The sequence below is a fragment of the Podarcis bocagei genome, assembly GCF_964188305.1.
Source record: "Podarcis bocagei genome assembly, chromosome: 1".
NCBI classification, from domain to species: domain Eukaryota; kingdom Metazoa; phylum Chordata; class Lepidosauria; order Squamata; family Lacertidae; genus Podarcis; species Podarcis bocagei.
In genome coordinates, this window is record NC_138125.1 from 96,419,620 (window position 1) to 96,434,842 (window position 15,223).

At 43.8% G+C, this 15,223-nt stretch overlaps 2 protein-coding genes across 6 annotated transcripts in view; one reads left to right on the forward strand and one right to left on the reverse strand.

Moving 5' to 3' along the window:
- The window catches only part of SNX4 (sorting nexin 4), a gene marked incomplete at its 5' end in the record, with an annotated part of 28,931 nt that extends 25,452 nt beyond the window's left edge, over nucleotides 1–3,479 (reverse strand). The window contains 2 exons of the mRNA XM_081188862.1: nucleotides 82–200; nucleotides 3,303–3,479. Of these exons, the coding sequence (XP_081044988.1) occupies nucleotides 82–200; nucleotides 3,303–3,479 (296 nt within the window). The remainder of the gene's footprint in view (nucleotides 1–81; nucleotides 201–3,302) is intronic.
- Nucleotides 3,408–15,223, forward strand: part of LOC308584047 (TGF-beta receptor type-2-like) — a 44,054-nt gene continuing 32,238 nt past the window's right edge. For 4 of the 5 annotated variants that reach the window (XR_014006506.1, XM_081188712.1, XM_081188711.1 and 1 more), the window contains exon 1: nucleotides 9,976–10,195. Coding sequence is in view for 3 of the 5 variants with exons in the window: in XM_081188712.1 (XP_081044838.1) it covers nucleotides 10,144–10,195 (52 nt within the window). In the remaining 2 variants the exon portion in view is untranslated. Of the gene's footprint in view, nucleotides 3,548–9,975; nucleotides 10,196–15,223 lie in introns of those variants that run through there. The other variant, XM_081188714.1, reaches the window with a different exon arrangement.

The following is a 15,223-nucleotide window of genomic DNA, read 5'->3' on the forward strand; positions in this document are numbered from 1 at the left end:
TACTGCAATGTAACTGGCCCTTAAACTACTGGAGAAGAGCCAATTAGATACCTAACCTTGGTTGAATGTTCTTTTACCCACCTTGTTTCCACGAGGTAAGCAGTGTAAGTTTCCTGCATGTTCATGGCATTCCGTCCAGTCCGTTTCTCTGCTTCTGCAACACTAATTTCTATTTTCTTCAATAAGCAATCTTCCATCATCTTTTTACGGAGAGTGAGAGGATATTAGTAAGCATTGCACAAGACAAAAACAACTATCAACTCCTTTTGAATTCTGATTCTTCAAAAGGGCAGAGCACAATTTAGTTTCGCACTCTTCATTGGTGCCAACAATATATGTAAGCTCACCCCAAGTACCTATTGTTATGAATTTGGGGGGGAGGTAGGCTGTATGCTGGAGCCGCCTTCTACTTTCTGGATCCAGCACAGATTCAATTTCTGGAATAGCCAGGCTAACTTCCTGGTGAAAGAATGGCTGTGTAAGTATGGGTCATTAAAGTAACAAAGGAAGTTTCTTTGTGGTAATCAGAGACGCAAGACCCTCTTGGGGTGTTAATGCTGTGAGCCCCTCCATAGTAGGCCCAGGTTGCATATATGTGTAAATAAACCATATATCATAAAGACACTAGAGTCTCCACTGTACCTCATTCTGAAGGAATCAAGAACCCTGGGTAAGTGCGTAGAACCTGTGGAATTTCATACCACTCAAGAGATTGGGGTAGCGTGCAACAGATTGTTAGACTCTAACCCTAACATTCTGCTTTAACTATATCAGAAAAACTGCCATAGTACCCTATTTGTCTTTTAACTACACCAACAATGAGCAACGGTAGGTAGGTGCATACTGTACGCTGAAGCTTATGGCACAGCAGAAGCTTTCTCATATTGTACCACATGCTATTCTTATGTGGAAGAAAATAAAGAATTAAAAACGGGGGACTTTCCAGCACTCTTTGTGTTTCTGCTTGCTTGGACCGTCATACTGTTAATACACTTCTTACATACAATCTTGCCAGTGAAGAGCTGCTTCAGATATTACGTATTAAAAAGGAAAGCTCCACATGTACATGTGGAGAGAAATCATGACTGGCCATGCCTCCTCACCATATATGCACCATTTATGTGCAGTAATACATATGTATGTAGTATTTCAAACATGACAGCAAGTATGCATACTGTATGTTCAGTGATAGGTGAAGTAGCCATAATCCTACTTTTTCACCTTAGTCTGTTAGCTTCCCAATCTTTACCCCCTCCTCAAATGCTGGTGCTCATGTGCATGTTCACAATCACTTAGTTCAAATGTTGCTACCATTTCATATCCACAAGCCAGCTGGTATAAGATGTCCCTCTCTTTCATATAGCATATTTCAGTCCCAATTTTTGTCACTAAATAGCCAAGCCAGATAGCAAAATAAGTTAAACTAGACAGAACTAGATCAAATGGACCAAAAATACAGAAGGGCAGCCCTGTATAGGGAAGTTTTTAATGTTTGATGTTATGCTTTTATACTTGTTGGAAGCAACAAAACCGATGGGCAGGGTACTACTACTACTATATTTCAGTTGATCATTAGAATGGGTTATGGGGTGTTAGCAGAATGATAGTACCTATGGAGGAGGGGGGGAAATGTGCTCCTTCTTGGGTAGTTAATCCCCACCCTACACTCAGTTATCATTTGTGGCTCTGGGTCAGCATGCGATAAGCACCAAACACAGGGAAACAGCTTCAAGTGGCTGGTTAAACTAGGTAAAGATAGCTGAGAGGTCTCAACCCCTCAGTGAGTTAGGGACTTCCTTGCATGTGTAGACAGGGTCCGGCAGATTGAGCGGATGGGACAAATGAGCGGACAAATGAGCAGATTGAGCGGATGGGACAAATAGTAGGTCCAAAGGTCAATAAGGTAGTTTCTGCACAAGTGAGGGTCAAATGGGGCTCGTCACCCTGGGAAGGTTGAAACCAACAAAGCTTACTTTAGAGTACACATGCCGTAAGTGGTGCTGTGCATTACCACAAATAATAAAGCGCCATAAGTGGTGCTTTAAATTAAGCCTCTGCTTGAATACACACACTAGAGTAATAAGTTTCAACCTATTTTGATCCAGGGTCTACCTTTAACCAAGGTATGAATCTGGGAACCCACTTACAGTTTGAAAGCAAATATTTGTACGGCAGTAGTGCAGCTCTTGCAACCCACCTCAGAACATGCCATGACCCTGAAGTGGGTCACCAGGTAAAGACCAATGCAACAGAGCGCCTTAGACAGACCACCTGCTCCAGTTAGTATTATTTATTCAATTATTTATTCAATCCACATTATTGTGTATTGTGTATCCAAATATCACAACACAAAAACACGAAAGGAGGCACAAAATACATAACAAAGCAGAAATGAACCAGGAACATGGAGATGGTGGTGCCATGCAGAGTGCTCTGCACACTACAGTGGTACCTCTGGTTACGTACTTAATTTGTTCTGGAGGTCTGTTCTTAACCTGAAACTGTTCTTAACCTGAAGCACCACTTTAGCTAATGGGGCCTCCTGCTGCCGCCGTAGCACAATTTCTGTTCTTAAGCTGAGGTACTATTTCTGGATTAGCGGAGTCTGTAACTTGAAGCGTCTGTAACCCGAGGTACCACTGTACTGCCAAGTTTTTACCATCGTTATTGTCAACCTCTGAATTCCTAGGAGGGTTAAGAGGAGGACGGCAGTTCTGAGGGCGCTGAGGGAATTTCGTTAACAATGACGGATGCAGTAGAATCTTTATTTGCATCAGCCACTAGCCATAGCAATAAAATAAAATGTACTGAAGATAAGAGGTAAAAAACTTTCGGGGTTTACATTAACAATGAAATAATAGATCTTATTCAGACTGCCCCCGCAATTTGATTTCGTTAACCGTGACAGAGGAGAGGGATTTTAGCTGGAAAGCCTTTCCTCACCTGTGCACGCTCAGCTGCACCTGCCAGAACTCCCAGCGGAGAGAAACTCTTTAGAGCCCAGAGGTTCCCCCTCCCCCTCCCTGCTTCTCAACGGAAAACGCCCGCGGGACCCCCTCCCTCCCACCCACCCACATCATGCAACTAACCCTCCCGAGCCTCCACCCCAGACCCTCAGCTCAAACCCAGCCTCCCTCTGCCCCCCACCCCCTTTCCCGCCCTCTCAGGCCCTCCACCAACAGCCCCGCCTCTTCTGCCGCCCTTTCCCTTCTCAGCCGCCTCCGCCGGGGAAGCGGGACTAGGGCGAGGGCCGCGGCCTAACTGCCCTCCTGGTCCCCGGGAGCGGAGCAGCTCCCCCTCACCGCGTAAGTGGCCGGGGAGGCGGCCTCCGCCGCCTCGTCGTCTTCCTCCTCCTCAGGCCCGGGGCCTCCGGGAGACTCGGGCTCCTCGCCTTCCTGGCTGCTGGTGCTGGTGGTGCTGCCGCCTCCGCCGCCGCTGCTGCTCCCGCCGCCAGGGCTCTCGGCACCGGGATGCTCCATGGAGGACACAAGCGGGGAAAGGGACGCGGAGACTCCACCGCGCAGGCGCGGAAGGCTCCCTGCCTGAGGTAACTACGCGGAAGGAGGGAGTGGGCGGGGAGAAGGGGGCGTGTCTTCCCCGATAGGTGGTACAGTAGTCTCTCTCTCTCTCTCTCTCTCTCTCTCTCTCTCTCTCTCTCTCTCTCTCTCTCTCTCTCTCTCTCTCCGCCCCCCTAATCCCAAGCCCTTTCACGCAGCTCTACTGAAAACGTGAAGTGGAACGCACTCCTTGAGAAGGAGTAGTACCCGCTAGTATGCTCTCTCCCCCGCCCCAGAAGGTTTTTAAGCAGAGATCTGTCATGTTGAGATTTGCACCGCTTGATCACCCGGGTGCTGTGCATGTTTCGGTGGGACTTTGCTAGCATCAGTGGTCACTGACTTGGAAGCCTGTATATCTTGTTGCGTGGATGTTGTTGCTCAGAAGTTGCGTCTTGGCAAATCCCAGTGGGGCTCGCAAGCAGCCTGACTCATTGGCTACTGTGTATCTGAAGAAGTGTGCATGCACACGAAAGCTCATACCAAGAACTAACTTAGTTGGTCTTTAAGGTGCTACTGGAAGGAATTTTTTTATTTTGTCATTGGCTACAGTGAGAGATACTCTCCTTGGGTAACTTCCGCCCCACCGACGCCTCCCGCCGTGCAGGTTTTTTTTTGCATGTCTAATCAAAGCTCCGGAAGTGAATTCCACCTTATTTGGTGGGGCTTACTATCTAGTAAACGTGTTTAGGCTTTATGTGTTTTCTCAGGCTGTAATACGATATACTGTACACTGGGATTAATGGGAGAATCAGTAAAGAAGAGAGGGTGTGTACCTTTGCATGTGCAGTCTTAATTCTTGCAGCCCCCCATGGTCTGATTCCCCTTCCTGATTAAAGGTCTGATTAAAGCTGTCGCAAAATATATGATATCTGGGGTATAGACAAGGCAGTGCTATGGGGGGGTATGTTTGTGTGTATGCAAATGCGTGGGGAGGGGAACCAAACTGGGTCTTTGACCCAGGTGAAATAAAACCTAGTTTTGCAACAGTTGTAAGCATCTACCAGTATTTCCATGCACACATGAGTTTTAATTAAACACAATACATTTAAAACACATGACTTCTGCCAAAGAATCCTGGGAACTGTACTTTGTTAAGGATGCTGGGAATTGTTTCTAAGTGAAGATACAGTTCCCAAAGATTATTTGGCAGAAGTCATATGCTTTAAAAACGCTTTAAAAACCAGCAGCATTTACAGACTGGCTGAACTCCACCACAATTGCTCCCTCCAAACTTCCTTGCCCAAACTCCAACTCTCCACAGGCCTCAAAGGCTGGTGCAAAGGCTTGTGGGATTGCTAGATGCCGTTCCTGCACTCTTTGGGAGGCCATTTTTGCCCCTTTCAGTGCCATTTCCAGGTTCTGGCAATGCATAGTCACACATGACTTGAATGCACATAAATGGGGAGTTGCCGGTACACTGTTTAATGCAGACTACTTTTAAGTCTTATTTAAGCCAAGCATTCAACACTTTAAGCCTCTCCCAGGCCATGTTAACAAGACAGGATGGAACTAGGCAATTTGCCTGGCTGTGCTGAATGTTGTTCAGCTCAGAGATAACCCCATCAAAAGAGAAGAGAGCTAGCAAGACAGCAAGGCCCTGTGTATGCTTTAATGCGGGTAAGGAAGTAAAAAAGTCTCTTTGAGACTCTTCCAGATTTGCTTTTGTTGTCATGAGAGAAGATACAATCCCAAGTTTCCCATTATCTTCATCTTTAGAACCCAGCCATAACAATAATGCTTGATGAGGCATATATGGGATTCGCACAAGTATTTCAGCATCACTGGGGTGGCTTCAGAAAACTCCAATAGGCATATCCTTTAAAATGGAAGTGTAACTGATGCAAGAGACATATCTTACTGAATATCTAGAGTAAACACCCCAAAGACCGCTTCATAACGGGAAACAGATTTTGGGCGACTGTGCAATCATGCATAAAATGGACTATTGGTTTATAAAACAAATCTTAAATCAGTCATACTCAAAGGGCACATCGGCAGTTCACATTCTTAAAAGGAGTGTTTGTTCCAATAAAATGTTCGTTGTAAAAACTTGGGAAATTCTATCTGACTAGGAATGAATGGGCAAAGGTAACAATTAAAATAACCTTGGAAGAAATTTGTACAAACAATGGAGACAACAGAATAGAAACCAGATACACTGAAAGCACTCAAAAGGTCTTTAAAATCATCTTTGAGTTTATTTTAACTGGAGTTGTGAAGGGAGGATAGGTTAGAGAGGTCAAATGCATGCAAGTTTAGTACAGTATGAATGTTTTGCTTGCAATAGCTAAAAGCTAATTTTACAGATGGAGAAATGCATTCAAAGACAACAGTTGATAAAATAGGTTTAAGGGTAGAGTGGCCCATTAGAAGAAAACAAGATGTCTTGATTGCTGGGACATCAGAAGAGGATTTTGATCCTTGTAACTTTTTGTAGTTTGGTCAATTGAACAGGAAAAATAGTTTCATGGAAATCTGAACTCTAGGTACAGCAGAACTATCACAGCCACATTCACCTGTGTTCAAAGCATACAAAGCAAGTCTGATACACACTGATAAGCAGTAAGCACATGTTTGTGCAAACAAGATTTTAAGGCTTCTTCTGTATGTAAGTAAACTCATTTCCTTAGGGAATATTGCCTTTTCTTCTCTTTGGGCTTAACACTAGGATAACAAAGGGAGCCACCTTGAATAAAATATTGGGGGGCGGGCCAGGTAAGCCCTATCTTGGATAATCGATCACAAACCATTTGAATGGCAATGCCCATCAACATTGAGGGCATGGCTCCCTCAAATATTTTATTGGGGAGCTGAAGGGACCTTGGCCCCTAGGAGTTGGCTCCTATGGATTGCTAAAATTTGCCAGTTCCACATAGACAATACACAGCTGTTACACTGTATTCATCTTAGTGGGCTGTCTTCTGATCATTAGGTTACAAGTTCTGGAGGCCTTCCTTAATCATGACATTTATGATGAAGCAAGTAATAAAAGTAGGGTTTCCATACATCCGGAATTTCCCAGAATAGCCGGGATTAGACACAATTTTTATGTCTGGATTTTCACTTTTTGAAATATGGCAACCCTAAAAAAGAGGCAATAAGATGGAAAAGGGAATGGACTTGTAAGGCAAGACACAAAACACATTCCCTGTAATGAAATGTATGCCATGAGAGTACAGTACAGAAGTTGAGTTACACTTTTGTGTTCACCATTTTCATTTTTCACTTTCCCTCTTCTGGCGTGTTAAATGTTTGTTTGCCAGCTCTTCCGTGATTGTTGGCTGCGTAATTGATCTTATCTCCCTCTACTGGTCTATTGTTTCCAAGTTATATTTCCTGCTTGCTGGCAAGGATACACTTAGATGTGGATCGTCTTTGTTGTAGAACAACATAGAAAGCTGCTTTGCACTGAGTCAGACCTTTGATGCATCTAGCTTAGGACTGCCTAAGGTGACTGGCAGGAGTTCTTCATGGTCTTAGACCAGAGGTTTTTGCAGCCATGGCTGAAGATGGCAGGGATTGAAGAGGGAATCTTTTGCATGCAAGTGGTATGCTCGACTTTAGATCTCCTCCAAGTAAACTGTGAAAGTATGCTAACTGCATTTTTGGTCAGACTCTCCTATCCCAGCCTGAGTTCAGGGGGGAACCTGTTGTTCCTGTCTGAAGCAGAAGCAGCTGTGCACAACACTGATTGGCGGGGAACTGGTGAGGTCACTAACATACATATACATCTCCAAAGGAGATTTTCAACATTTAAACAATTGATGCTGCTGATGCTGCTTTTTTGTTGTTGTTTTCTTTGGAGAGAGGGTGAATATATATTTAATTAATTAATTAAATATATATCCAGTACTGTGAAAAAATAAGAAGGCAATCTGCTTGAGGCACTGGTAAAATGAGTTATTCATTCACCATTTGATCTGCTGCCCAGTATGTCTGTTGAATGGGATATGAAGGCACCCTGCTTTGTATGCACGTACACACACTGACATGATCTTTGAAGAGGTCTTTGTAGCCAAAGGTCTTAAATTCCAGTAGGCTGTGGGCTAGGGTGCATTTTAATTTTGTATTTACTATAATAAAAAAGACAAATGCATTTGCTTGTGATGTAAAGGATGTATAAGATGAAAAATCCTAGTGGACAGTAATTAAAAGTAAATAATCATTGGTGGTCTTTTTAGCCACAAAAACATTTGCAAAAGGTGCCAAAGCCTGAAGGAAATGATGATTTAAAAGGGTGGGGAACCCTCATATATTGCTCTAGCAGCTTCAGAGATGCCTCCGCATGTAAGCGGAATGGCTGTAAAGAGACCACAAAGACTGCAGGAGGGCTGGGGAAAGCGAATATTAAGCCAAGCAGAAGCAGAACCCATAAAACAGAGTATCTGGAAAGTTTTCAGGGGAAAAAGAGGGGATGGCAATATAATAATAATAATAAGAATAAGAATAATAAGAATAATACCCCACCCATCTGACTCTGTTTCCCCAGCCACTCTAGGTGGCTCACAGCATATATCAGAACACACTAAAACATCAAAAGTTAAAAACTTCCCGAAACAGGTCTGCCTTCAGATGTCTTCTAAAAGTCAGATAGCTGTTTATTTTCTTGACATCTAAAGGTTAGGGTGTTCCACAGGTAGGGCGCCTCTACTGAGAAGGCCCTCTGCCTGGTTCCTTGTAACTTCGCTTCTCACAGTGAGGGAACCAGCAGAAAATCCTCAGAGGAGGACCTCAGTGTCTGGGCTGAATATATACTTAAGCCAGAATAAAAAATGCTAGTTTCTTTCAGCTCATAAACACCAAATATCCACAAAGATAACATGAATGGTTATGATATTCTTGCAGAGAAACTGGCCAGGGATATATGCCAGTGGAATTTAAGTGTCTGACTGCAATGACCATTCTTGCTACTGAAATATTAATGTATTAATTGATCTGCCTCCTTTTACTCTATGGTATTATGTATTGCATATTATTCTTTACTGTTACTTGCTCTCGGCCACCTGTCCCCATCATCAGTCTAGCTGTTGTATACCAGCAGGAGCTTCCGATGTGAACTGATGGCACCATGCTGAAAATATATTTAAAAAATCACTGCAGCCAGGTTATCCAGATCTAGAAATGGTCGTAGCTGGCAAACCAGAGAAGAGGTACTCCTAACTGCTGAGGTCATGCAGATGTGAAGTGACAACTTAGTGTTGAGTAACACCCCCAGGCTATGTGCTTGCTACCTCATCCAGAACAGGTTGTCTCCCTAAACGCCAGGCATGGAACAACCACTTGCCCACAGCATCTCCACCTTATGGGGGATAAAGCGTTAGTTTATCGGTCCTCATAGAGCCAGTTACTGCTTGCAGACACCACTTGCAAAGCCCAATTCAGATGGAACCAGGAGGTAGAACTGGTTGTTGTCAGCATATCGTGCTCCACAGCTTTCAATACCCCTTGCCAGCAGTTTCTCAATGGCCAAGGAGCTGAGCTGAAGTCCCCGAGTTCTACGTCTGGTAGGAGTAGCCCTGCAGCAAGGAGCAGAACCACTACAGTACAGTGCCTCCCTCTCCCAGCCCAAGGAGCTGCCATAGGGAGAAATGGAAAAGGAAAGCCAACGGAGCAAGCCCCACCACCACCACCACATTCCATCTCTTCCCTAATTAATGGTCATCAACCAGAGTGAGCAAAGGCTGCTTCAGTACAGTGGTACCTCAGGTTACAGACGCTTCAGGTTACAGACTCCGCTAACCCAGAAATTGTACCTCGGGTTAAGAACTTTACCTCAGGATGAGAACAGAAATCGTGTGGTGGCAGTGGGAGGCCCCATTAGCTAAAGTAGTCCCTCAGGTTAAGAACAGTTTCAGGTTAAGAATGGACCTCCAGAACAAATTAAGTTCTTAACCCGAGGTACAACTGTACTGTGTTTCAGACCTGAAGCCAGACTGAAAGGTTAAAATAGGGTGTGCTTTTGTATCCTTTTAATATCTTTTGACTAGTTTTAAATAAAAGCTTTCCAAAAAGACCACAACAACCTCCCCCAATGATGATAACGGCAACATGCTTATAGCAATGAATGTAAAGATGTTTTCCTGAATGTCGGATTTTGGTATTTGATGAAGCTTAACATCAAATTCCAGTACTTTCTAAAGGAAAGTGATAACATAGGGAAATAGTCACTGCTGGATTCTTTCATTCTCTTTCCAAGAAAAGGATTTGTACATCTAATCTTAGTAGACCTGTTAAAATTAGAGGCAGGAATGAGGTGCTCTTCAAACAGCGTTGGACCATACAGAGCCGTTTTTTCCTGAAGCAGCTTAGCATTGTCATCATTATATCAAGCCCTGTTCTCCGTGCCAACTTTTCCCTCCCCATCCTCCCCCTCCCATATTTGTGTGTGTTCAGAGAGTCAAGCTTAGCCTGCTCATAAACTTCAGTTCCTGGGCGGACCCCACACACGCACAGCTGGATTTGAAACAGCTGGATCTGCCTCCCCTTCAATTTTAGACAGGAGCCCCACAAGCTCTGGATGGGCTGGCGGAGGATGAACCGATCAACGCTGTGAAGCAGGGATTCAGTTGCTGGCAAGATCCAGAAAATGGGTTACTGGAGGAGCCTCACTCTGAGTCTGCTACTGCTGCTGTTGCTCCGTGAGTAAAGGAAAAAAGGGCTTCTGCTTCAGCTGTGCAAAGCAAGAGGCTATTTATGTTCCTTCTCTCAGCTCCCTTCTCCTTTGCTGATGACTGGAAGGATAAGAAATGTCTGATAATTTGGTATAAGCGCTAGCTGCAAGGCAGGCTTGGAAATCCAATCTCTGCCTCTTTCTGTCGGTAGATGTTTGTCCCCTATAGTCAGGCTTCTTGTAGCTGCAACTGTTACGGTACTTGCTGTAACCAAACGTGGGTTAATGTTAGATGAAGAAACTAATGTGTTGTTGTTTTTTTTGGTGGGGAGGGAATTGCATTTGTTGTTTTTACATTGTATTGCAGCATTTTAAAATCAGTGGAAATACTTGGTTGAATAGTTTGAGATGGTCAGGGTTTTGAGATGGTTGTAACATAGCTTGTGTCACTCTCACATTGACCCGTTCACACAAATTTAAGTGCAGTACTAACTAAACCAATTAAGTATGATGTGGAGGGAAATGAGGATTTCTGCCATTGCATCTAGCTGCTTGGCAAGGCAGCCCAACTATCGCATAAGCAAATAATTATTTGTGGCAAGCACTGTGTTTCTGTTTCTGTTAACGGTCTGTTAATACTGAAGATACAACTTCCATGCGTGGATTTGATAGTATGCCCCACCAGGCTACAAAGGCTCTTGTTTAAATCATAGATGCACACATATAGACGCTATATATACACAAGTCAGAAGAAGTATATACACTTCTCATATGTGTGTGTGTGTGTGTGTGTGTGTGTGTGTGTGTGGCGCAAACAGCATGGCTTTATATGGGATTTGTTTATTGCACTGATACACAAAATTTATAAAAAAGTGCATTCTGTGTCATTCTATGAAACCATAAGGGTGCCTTTTGATGGATGATTACTTGGCTGTCAGTTATGGCAATTCAGTGTACCCAACGCCTGGAGGGTAAGGCTATCAGTGGCTACTAGGCATGATGGCTGTGTTCTGCCTCCGAGGAAGTATGCCTCAGTATGCTAGTTTCTGGGAATCATAAAGGGGGGAATCATAAAGCAGGGAGAATTCTGTCGCTCTCAGATCTTGTTTGCAGGCTTCTCATAGGCATTTGGGTCTTATATCTGATCCTGCAGAGCTCTACGTAGGCTCATGTGCAAGTCACAATGACAGAACCCTGCCTGTTCCATGTGCTGCAGTTTCCCACAAGCACAAATAACAGGGCAAGGGTTATCTGGGGTGGGGGGCACTGTTTAAGTAACCTATTTTGGCAGCATTGTCATGTTTCTTCCTGAGCTCTTCTTCATAGTTCTGTTTCTCCCCCTTCCACGGGACAGGACGATAAGAACAGGGGTAGGCTCCTAGAATTATAGACCCATGAAGCTGTCTCATGCAAAATCAGAGCATCAATGCCTCTGGTCAAATAGTGCCCACTGCAGCCTTCGACAGCCTGGTGGCCTTCCAGGTGTTTGGAGCAGGTAGGAGTTGGAGTCCAAAACATCTGGAGAGACCAAGTTGGCAAAGACTGGTCTGCTTCACTTGACAATGGCTCTGCAAGTTCTCAAGTAGAGGTCTTTCCTAGACTTATTTGTTTAGTAAAATGTATGTATACCACTTGACCGTCAAACCCGCCACCCCAAGCGGGTGGTATCATAAGGGCATGACTTTGGGGCAGAAGTCTAGAATGAGCTGGAAGGCTGGATGACTTCGAATAAGTGAAATAACTCATATTATCATCTAAAGAAAAGGACCCCATAAGGTTATTACATCAGAAATCTTCGGTTACCTAACTGCACCACTTCATAACTTGAGAAGCCAGGAACAGAATTTTCTGCATGCAAAGCCTATGCTTTTTAACTGAGTTATGGCTCTTCCCCGTTTTTTTCTTGGGGGGTGCAGGCAAGCTCCTGCTTGCCACCCCCACCCCACTTCCAAACAGCATGCTAAAGAATGAGGACTGGAAGCAACAAGAGTTTCCTTTACTCCCAATTCCTTTAAGGGAGTGCCTGGATCAAAACTCCCTCTGTTGCCAGTTTGGTGCTAAAGCAGAAATGCAGAAAGCGGAATGCAAAGTGAAGTAACATATATAGGAAGGAATACCATGTTTCATGTTCCTTTGCAAAACACCCCCCCCCAACCTTTACAATTTTCTTAATTCTTCCTGTGTATAGTATGTAGTAACAGTGTTCCATCGGTGAAGATCTTGTGTAGTTAGTGAGGATCAGAGACTGTGAATCAGGACCTCTGAGTTCAGATACTGGGTGTCAAACAGCCAAAATGAAGCACTTTGATTTCTATGGAAGGGCCTATTCAACATCCTGATCAAATGGATGCCTACCCAGAAGTAAATTCCACTGAGTTCAATGGGTATATTATATGAAAGACACCCTCTCTGCAAATATTTCATACCTCGTATCAATGTCCTGAGAAAATAATTCTTAATCATTTCAACAGCACTTCCCGAAGTATTTTATAACCATTGTCTTATTCCTACCCCTAACAGTCCGTCAGATAGGGCACTGTGGTTTTCATTCCTAAGATGGAGAACTGATTAGCCCAAGGCAACTGGGGAATGTTTAGTGGGGCTAAGAATGCATGACTTTGAGGTCTCAGTCCAGAATGAAAGCTATGGTACAATGCAAGTACAGATATGCCTCAAGTGCCTTGAATTTAGGCAGACTCCTTCGTGACAGAAAGAAAGACTGTGTATCTAGCCAGCAAGTAATAAGTTTGGCTTTCTTCAAACTGGACATATGGAACAGGCAATCACACATGTTAGACCAACAAAGCCTTCAGAACTTTTAATTTCTGTATTTAATTTGCAAATAGGCATCTTTCCAAGGTTGCTGGAAAATTCTGTAGGATATTCTCACCAGATGTACAGGAAGATAGTTTTGGGGGGTTGCTTGCCATCCTCCATCACACATTCTGTTGTTGTTGTTGTTTCTCTAGGGATATAGTTCTCAAAAAGAGTGATCTAGTCCTTCCTATAGAAATGCAAGGGTTACTTGAAGTTGGGGGAGATGAAAGGTGTCTCCCAAGAGGGAGGGGTTTGAACTGTGATTTGGCAAAGCAGAGACAGGCAAGGAAGAAGTGTCAGTTTATTTCGCAGCAGGGACTAGGATATTATCTCCTGGGAAGCTATTTGCCAGTCCTCTGCATGCCAGATAAGTGTGTTTTTTCTCGGAAAGAAACCCACCAAATAAGCCAAACGGAGGAAGGAGGTAACATTAAGCATTGCTTTCTTATGACCAATGAGAAGGTAGCAAAATAGTGAATAACCTTCATCAGACTGTTAAGTAAAGCATAGGGGAATGAGAACAAAAGCTGGCTTCATATTGAAGCCATAATGTCTGCATTAGTGAAAAGTTATTTTTTCTTCAATAGTCTTAGTACTCCAGAATTTATCACTGGCTTTGAGAATGGTAGGCATACTGAATTGAGTGTGGTGTCATGGTTAGTGTTGGACTAGGACCTGGGAGGTAAAAGTTCAAGTCCCCACTTGACCATGCCATGAAGCTCACTGGGTGACCCTGGGCCACTCGCTGCCCTTCACAGGGCGGTTGTGGGAGAGAACCATGGACATGACCTTGAGCTCCTTGGAGAAAAGGGTGGCATGTAAACATAAGAAGAGCCCTGCTGGATCCGGTCAAAGGCCCATCTAGTCCAGTGTCCTGTTCTCATGGTGGTCAACCAGATGCCCATTGGAAACCTGCAAGCAGAAGCTGAGGGCCACAGGGCTCTCCCCCAGCCCCTTGTGATTCCCGGCAAGTGGTACACAGAGGCAGAATGTCTCTTGACAGTGGAGGTAGAACATAGCTAGTAGCCATTGCTACATTATCCTCCATGAATTTGTCTAATCCTCATGTAAAGCCGTCTGGAGTTGGTGGCCATCATTGTGGCCATCTTGTGGGAATGAATGGTATAGTTTAACTATGTGCTATATGAATAAGTACTTTATTCTCTATCTTTCCTTTTCTTGCCTACCACCATGTGTCTTGGTTTCTAGTCACTAGGCAACTGTAAATTGTTTTTGTCAGAGCAGTGGCTCATCAAGCTCAGTATTGTCTATACAGACTGGCCATGGCACTCCAGAGTTCTTTCTCAACCCTGCTTTTATTCCATATAAAATAAGGTATCCAAAGTTTAGGGATGGGATGACGGCAGTAGGATGGCGAATGAAGTGCGGTTGAGGGAGACTATAATTCAGTGCCAGGACACATATGTTGCATGCAGAAGATACCAACTTCCATTTCTGGAATGTCCGGTTAAAAAGGATCATAATTTCTGCTTGAAACCCAGGACTCCGCTATGCAGCTGCAAATGAAGCGTTTTAAGTGTGTTGCAAAGTTCAATATACAAAGGTGGCACTAGATGGTGAAAGTGAGCTATGGTAAATTCAATATATTTTTCAAAACTCTTTTTTTTTTTAACACACACATTTTCACTGTGTGTTTTTTATATGTGTGTTGATTCCACCCCAGTCACAGTAGGCAGTGCCAGGAGCTAGATGTTCAAATAACCTGACAGGTGTAATGAAGCTTTCTATGTTCTGCAGATCTACTTTGAATTGAAAAGTTTGCAGTCCAAAAATTGACTCATTAGTTATAACCAACATACCAGGTTGGGAAAAGCTGCTTTAAGTCTATTTATTCCCTTTCAGCCACCTCTCACTAATTCTTTCTTGCCTCATTTCTCTGTCTCCTCTGTCCATTGAGCCTATCTACCTTACCCTACCTTACCAAACCTCAGGGTTTGTGTGAGTTTTAATCCTACCCCACCTTTTTAATACCCTTGCAAATCTGGACTAAAAGCATTTTAGCAGCTTTCCTTCAACAGCTGGAATGTTTATAAGCATTCCATGCCATCACACAGTTCAATAAATCAGAGGATTTGCTACCACAAGCATAATACTGTATCAATTCAGTATAAACTGAAATCCTTACCAAGTGTAAGGGACTGGCATATCAGTTAGAATTTTATTTCTTCCAGCAGGCTTTTGGGAATTTGTGATCCACCTTGAGTTCCAGTTCTGGGGG